Raw genomic sequence first — 7,199 nt, 5'->3', positions numbered from 1 at the left:
ACTACTACCATCACCTCCACCACCACCACCACTTCCTCCACTACCACCACCACCAACTCCACCACTCCACCACCACCATCACTACACCACCACCACCGCTCCTACCACCACTTCACCACCACCACCACTTCCACCACCTACACCACTCCACCACCACATCACCACCACCACCACCATTCCACCACAACCGCCACCACTACCACTACTGCCCCACCACCACCACCACTCCTACCACCACTTCACCACCTCCACCACTCCACCACCATCATCACCACCACCACCACTACCATCACTACACCACCACCACCACACCACTCCTCCACCACCACCACTACCAGCACTAAACCACCACTCTACCACCTCCACCACCATCACCACCACCACCACCACCACCACCGCTCCCACCACCACCTCCACCACTCCTCCACCATTACCAGAAGTATATTGTGACTATTAGTAAATTAAGAGAGAATTGGAACAAAATTAATTTATCATTTTTTTAATTTGTACTTAATATATTTATCAAACAGCTTTTCAGCTTAAAAATTTCAGCATTCAGTTTCCAATACTTAATTTTTCAGCTTTCAGTTTTCAGTTTTCAGTTTTATCAAACAGTCTCATACTCTATCACCTTTTAACCATAACTCTAGTTGTTTTTTTTGAAACCGCACTTTTCTCTTCTTTTCTTTTGCTAGAACTTTAAATACACGAACATTTTTTTTAAAGTATTTGTTTTACTAGAACTTTATTACACGAACACTCTTTTTTATTTTTACTTTTTACTCTTTTAAGTTTTTAACCACACACACTTCTTCTTTTTAACTTAAAACTCTAAACACACACACATATTATTGCTAATATTAAACACACACATGCATACAAAACCTTTTAATTTAAGGAAAATGATTTTCACAACCCCTTTTAACCATCCACACTCTTTTTTTTGTTTTTATTCATATGAATTTATAATATTATCTTTGAATGTGTGAAAATGTGTATTGAATAAAGGGCAAGATAATAAATTTAAAATGAATAAATACAAAAAAAAAAAAGAAGAGTGAATTATAGAAAGGAGAATGTGAAAATTAATTTGTTACTTTCAACCCATTTTACTATTACCTTGCATTCCAAACTCCGGTTTTCGACATGCGATTTAGGGTTTCCGGTTTGGGGAATCCGAAATCCTTTCCCTCTTCTTTGTGGCTGGGGTACGGCGGTGGAGGTGGTGGTTCACTAGCAACGGCGGTGGACTGTTACAGAGGTAAGGGTTTCGGGTTTCCTTGCTTTGGATTAGGGGACTTCGAACTTAAGGGTTTCTGACATTGGGGTTCTGAAATTCCAAATTGGATGGTTTTTGGGGTTGGGTTTGTGGCTGTTAAGCTGGTGTAGCTGTAGTTCTTTGGTTTTCTGCAAATTTGGAGGTTAGGGTTTGTGGTAGTTGTGACTGTTGGAGACCGAGTGCGGGAGCGGTGGTTCTGGCGACCGGTAGTTTTGTGGTGGTGAAGTCAGCGGTGGAGGTGTAGTTAGTGTTGACTGGAGGTTTGTGGTAACCGTAGATCTGTGGTAGGTGGCTGTTCAGGTGGTTTCCGGCGGTGGTGGTTGCGTGGTGGCTGGCGTTTGTGACTTGGTGGTATCTGCCCCTGTTTTCTCCATTTCTGTAGCTGCCATGGCTGAGGGAAGTTCAGGTTCTGCCGCAGTCCCTGACTTTGATCCCGACACTTACAATCCTTCACCATACATTTTTGAGCCTGTTGGATTGAAGCTTCGCAAACCAGAAATCACAACATATGACGACAACGTGGTCTTACGGGAGCCGTTGGTCCATCTTTCAGTCTACAACCGAGTAGAGGTTATTACTTTTGTGCTGTGATGTTTTACGCACCAATGATTTGATGATTGGAATGGATTTTAAAATGTTTATATTGCTGAGACTTTGAAAATGGACTCTAGCCTGAATGAATGTAATGAAAATTTGTGCATGACCTGACTTGTTATTTTATAAAGCGTGTAACCTTATCGTGTGCTTATTACTACTTGTTTATACAAGGATCTACTGAAAACTAAGTTTTTTTATGCCTTGTTCGGTTGTGGGTTTGGAAAATTTTTGGGTAATGAGTGAGGAGTAAATAGGATAATAATTGGGAATAGGGATAATGAGTGAAGAGAGATAGAGAGAGAAATGAGATTAATGATTGGATATATGGGTAATGAGTGGAAAGAAAAATGAAAGTAAGGATTGGAAATATAGGTAATGAGTTGGTTTGGAAAAAAATTTCCAAATCCACAACCGATCAAGGGCAATCTTCTGGAACAGTGATGCTAGATGTGGTTGTTTGTGAAACCTATGCTAGTGAAACCCTAAAATGTTTGCTGCCTATGTGAATAAGATTGTACACATATGTGGGCTCTGTGCAAAAAGGAGGACATCCTTTGGTTTAGGTGGGTGCATGTTTATGTTATAAAACATAACTCTTTTTGGTCCATGAAGCTTTCTAGTGACTCTTCTTGGACTATTAGGAAATTTTTTGGGCTTAGGGGTGTTGGACAGAAATTCATTAAATCACAAGTGGGGAATGGATCCAACACCTTCTTATGGTTTGATAATTGCCACACTCTTGGGCCTTTGTATCAGATTTTTGGTGATAGAGTGAATACTATCTATGGAAGGTCCCTCTATGCAAAAGTTGACTCTATTATCTATAACGGTGCTTGGAGATGGCCTAGGGAAAGAAGTTCTCTGGTAAGGGATATTGTTGCTGGGACTGCTCATGACCTTGTTCCCCATGCTGATAGGGAGGACACTGTCATCTGGCTTTTGAACTCTAATGGGAATTTTTGTGCTAAATCTGCTTGGTTTGTACTTAGGTCGTGCGCTCCTGAGGTGGGATGGTCCTATTTGGTTTGGCATAAGTATTCAGTTCCTCGTTGGTCCTTTATTCAGTGGGTGGCTTTTTTGTGTCGATTAACAACAAAGGATAGGTTACATGCCTGGGGAGTGCAGGCTGATTCAAGTTGTGTGTTATGTCATGGAGGACACGAATCTCATTTTCACTTGTTCTTTGAATGCCCCTTTTCTGCTTTGGTCTGGTTGCAGGTTAGGGAGAAGTGTGAGGTGCCCCCTCATGACTGGGACTTGGCTTCTGAAATTCAGTGGGGGCTGTTGCATTGTAGAACTAAATTGATTCAAGCTACCACTTTCAAGCTTTGTTTGTCTGCTTCCATTTACTATCTTTGTTTCTCTGATTCTTCCTCAGTTGTGGGTCAGATCATGGGAGAAATCAAGGCATGTGCGTGCTCTTGGTGGAGAATGGTGAAGTCACCTGACAATTCCAGATTTTGTGCAAAATGGGGGTTCCCAGAGACTGTTTTTAAAACTACTTAAGTCTTGTTTCTTTGTATAGTGACTTGTCCAGTTTGAGCCTTTGTTTTGTTGAGTTTTTCTTGGTTGTATATGTTTTTACAGTTTTCTCAAGGCCATCTCCTTGAGTTTTGGGCTTAGTCCCTTTATGAAATCGACTGGTTCCAAAAAAAAGATTGTACACATTTTTTATTTTTTTATTTTTTATGTTTTAGGTGTTATGCATAGCCTACTTTGATTCTCCATGTTGCATGACTGTTTTGATGCTTGTTTTACAGTTTTACTTACTCCTCCTTCTTCTTATTGCTCACAGGCGCATGAGTATGTCAGGGGTCATGGCGGTTCAGGGCAGGTGAAGAAATATTACGAGGCCCTTCCTGCCGGGGCAAAGGAGTTGGTACAGGGCTCGGGTTTTGGGGAGTTTGTTCAGTTGGTAGGGGAAACCAGTAACGATCGCGTGCAACTGACGGCCTTGACGGAGAGATGGTGGGATACCACGAACACATTTCATTTCCCTTTTGGAGAAGCCACTATGACGCCCATGGATTTTGTAGCCATCACTGGGATACGAGTCGGCGGGAATCCAATTCCATTTGACATGAAATTGTACAAGGACCGTGCTACTTTAGCTTACTTTTTGGGTCGGGTGCCTGAGGAGATAAATGATACGGGTACAATCCGCTTCAGTTGGTTTTATGAGCAATTTGAGAAGGACAAGGACACTTATACCACAGAGAGGGACTTTGAGCAGGTTACTCGTGCTTTCGTGTTATATTTGTTCGGGGCCACCTTGTTTCCGACAAGGACAGTCGGGTCCACCTCCACTATCTAGCAGGGATGAAAAGTTTGGCGACCATGAGGGATTATGATTGGGGGGGAGCTGCACTTGCTACTTTGTATGGTAACATGGGGGTGGCCTCTAGGAATATGAAACCCAGTATGGGAGGATATTGGCGAGTTTGGGAGGTAAACACCATTTCAATGCTTTTCATTTCTGTGTTTCCTTCACTTTTATTCATTTGATGGCTTTTCAAACAGCTTTTGCCCTTGATAATAGATATGGAGCTATGAGTTTTTAGGGATGCATGTCCCTGAAAATGATTATCATGACCCGTTGGTGATCCCCCGAGGAAAAAAGTGGTCACGGAATTCAAAGGGGAGGAAAGAGGGTGGCAAGGAACCTTTTTGGATCAATTGCGGGAAAATCAGGTAACTTCAGCTGCATCTGTTTTTCTTCAAATTTGTCATTCATTTTGTTCCTTGTTCTGAATGAAAATTGGTACAAAAACGCAGGTGAAGTGGGACGTGTGGGCGGGAATCAATGAGAGGGCTTTCGTTGACCTGTTAAGGAGTAGGGAAGTAGCGAGCAAGAGAATTTTACTGGAGGGGCCTTATTGCCGGCAGTGGTACTTAGGGGAGAGGGTGGTGAGGCAATCTTTAGGTTATGGAGCTTTTAGAGTGCCAAAGCCTATTCCCCAGTTGAGTTCAACAATATTGACTAAAGATGTTTTGATAGAGTGGCTAGAGGGTCAGGATGCTGTTGCTTTTCTGGAGGAGGAGGGTATGGATTATAGGGAGTACAGGATACAGCGGCTTATGGGGCCTTTGGGTGTGGGTAGTGCTGAGAGAGGTTGTCGTCATGGGCCGCAGGCTAGAGTTGTACCAGCAGCGGTAGAAGGAGAAGGGGGTGCAGAAATTCAGAAAAGATCCCGGCGCACTAAGTTACCAAAGCTACCTCGGTGAGTGGGTTATATGCTTAACTCGGGCTATATGAAATACATTGACCTTCCTGATCCTCCGAGTGGCGCATACCGTCTACCGCCCCATGTCCAGCAGGTTTAGCTTCTTGCTTAGCTTCATGTTGACTTTCGGCTTCAAATTTTATTTAGACTTTATGTTCATTGTGCAGTAATGGTTCGACCTGTTTTTAGGTGCCTCGAGTGTACGCTGAGGCGTGCCTCCGTACTATAGCTAGCTTTGAGGTTTTGACCTGCCGACAGGCGATAGCGGCTCACGCACCAGCTCCATCTGTGGTATGACTTCTGTCTTTGCTATTTCAATCCCAAACTTCAATTATCATTTCAATGTTTTCTAATGCCTTTCTGTCATGTTTTATATACAGCCTCAAGGCATCGGCTCGGGGAGACCCGTTCAGGGTTCCAGAGCTACTCCATCAACATCTGGTCAAGATGCTGTAGTTTCTTCCGGTGTCAATGCGGACGATGATGAGGATGATGACAAGGAGGAGACTGGTAGCAAGGAGGAGGATGTTTGTGAGGGTGGTAATATTAGTTCAAAGTATTTGGGGAGTGAGGATACGGACTATGTGGCCCTCACGGACATGACTCAGAAGACTTCAAGGAAGCAGCCCCGTCAAGATACGACATTGAAGTCACCTCCAAAGAGACCTCGCAAGAAGTGACACTCTAGTCTTTTCGTTTCTTTTTGCTCGCAGCTTTAGGGAGAAAGGATAAATGTAATGATGTTTGGCCCGTATCCCTTTGTTTTTGTTGTTGTATCCGAAAGACTATGTAATACACAAATCGTTCTAGTGGATGCCGTAGGTTTTCTCGAGACAATGCTTGGTTTTCTTTCTTGTTTCAAAGCTTTAAACTTGAGTGTGCTTGATGATTATAATGATAATGACCCGGCGTGGGATTACACAGGAATTGTGGATTGAAAATGATGACCCGGCGTGGATTTCGGATATGAATTGTTTGCTTGAATTGGATTGTTCGGATTAGGATTATATGACTTAGGCTATGTGAATGGTAATTAGGATGAGAAATGCCCGGTGTGGGCTTGTGCGGAACCTACTGTTGTTCTTCTTCTTCTTGTTCTTGTTGTACTGAGACGTGAAACGTCGGGTTAGGACCAAAAACAGGTTAGTTGCTGCTCAAAATTTGTGAATTGGTTGGACAAGGAGATAAAAGAAAGAGCATAGGAGGAAGGCGCAATGAAGAGAAAGAGGACCTAGACCTTTCATTAATTTGTTGTACCCGAATAAATGTTTGTTCCTGAGTTTCAATCGGAATTTGAGAGTTTTCTTGTATCGAATAAGCATTCTCGCATAGTTCTTGATAATTGCCCAAACCATGCCCACACATGGACCCAATGGCAGAATTGGACAACTTATACAACAACCTCCAATCAGATAAATACTTTTAGTAAATCCGAAACATTGGTTATACTCCATTGATGTATGGTCCAAATTTGGACTGGACGAGTTGGACCGTCTCGTCCAATCCAAAACTTGGAAATTAGAAAATTGGAACCCTATGTGGAATAATTACTCCTTTCACTTGCCAGCTCATACATTTCTACTTCTTGGTTAACATATTACTAAAGACATAAGAAACTTCCTGTAACTAAAAGAAGAAAAACATAAGAAACTTCTTGTTGGTTAAGCTCAAGGCCGATCCCTTCCTCGGTCAAGGGTAAAGAAAGAAAATAAAAATAAAACAACAAATAATTCTAGCCATTGTATTTTTTGTTGCACTTAAAGCTACAAAGACAACATAAACATTTTGACGTTTCTACTTTATCTTTTCTTGATTGGAACGTTGCTTAGTTCTCGTATGAAATCACTACTTGATAGTTTCAAAAGCAATTCAAAATTATTTTGAGATTTTTTGATGAGTATTTCTATGGTGATCATAGTTTAAAACAAGGAAAAAGGAGGACTCGACATGTTCACAAGTATACATCGGTCTATGGTTCCCATGATTAGTCAAGATGTACGTAAGCTTACTAGTCGAGGTGCACCGTAAGCTTACTAGACTGCTAGTCGAGGTGCGCATAAGCTTACGATGTAAAAGGTTCAGACCTCTTGGTCCCTGTC

General features: G+C 42.2%; 2 protein-coding genes across 2 annotated transcripts; both read left to right on the top strand.

The window, feature by feature from the left end:
- Window positions 1-1,119: 1,119 nt before the first annotated feature.
- On the top strand, window positions 1,120-4,538 carry LOC131323079 (protein MAIN-LIKE 2-like). Its single transcript, XM_058354698.1, has 3 exons — window positions 1,120-1,849; window positions 3,672-4,324; window positions 4,416-4,538. The coding sequence occupies exons 1-2, from the start codon at window positions 1,667-1,669 to the stop codon at window positions 4,188-4,190; spliced, it is 702 nt and encodes a 233-aa protein (XP_058210681.1). The 5' UTR covers window positions 1,120-1,666; the 3' UTR covers window positions 4,191-4,324; window positions 4,416-4,538.
- On the top strand, window positions 4,539-6,089 carry LOC131323080 (uncharacterized). The gene is made up of 4 exons (XM_058354699.1): window positions 4,539-4,567; window positions 4,652-5,194; window positions 5,290-5,391; window positions 5,481-6,089. Exons 2-4 carry the CDS (start codon window positions 5,111-5,113, stop codon window positions 5,778-5,780), a joined length of 486 nt encoding a protein of 161 aa, XP_058210682.1. The 5' UTR covers window positions 4,539-4,567; window positions 4,652-5,110; the 3' UTR covers window positions 5,781-6,089.
- Window positions 6,090-7,199: the final 1,110 nt, after the last annotated feature.

The sequence above is a fragment of the Rhododendron vialii genome, chromosome 4a, assembly GCF_030253575.1.
Source record: "Rhododendron vialii isolate Sample 1 chromosome 4a, ASM3025357v1".
NCBI lineage: Eukaryota > Viridiplantae > Streptophyta > Magnoliopsida > Ericales > Ericaceae > Rhododendron > Rhododendron vialii.
The sequence above is the reverse complement of the archived record's forward strand: the minus strand, read 5'-3'. Positions and strand labels throughout refer to the sequence as shown.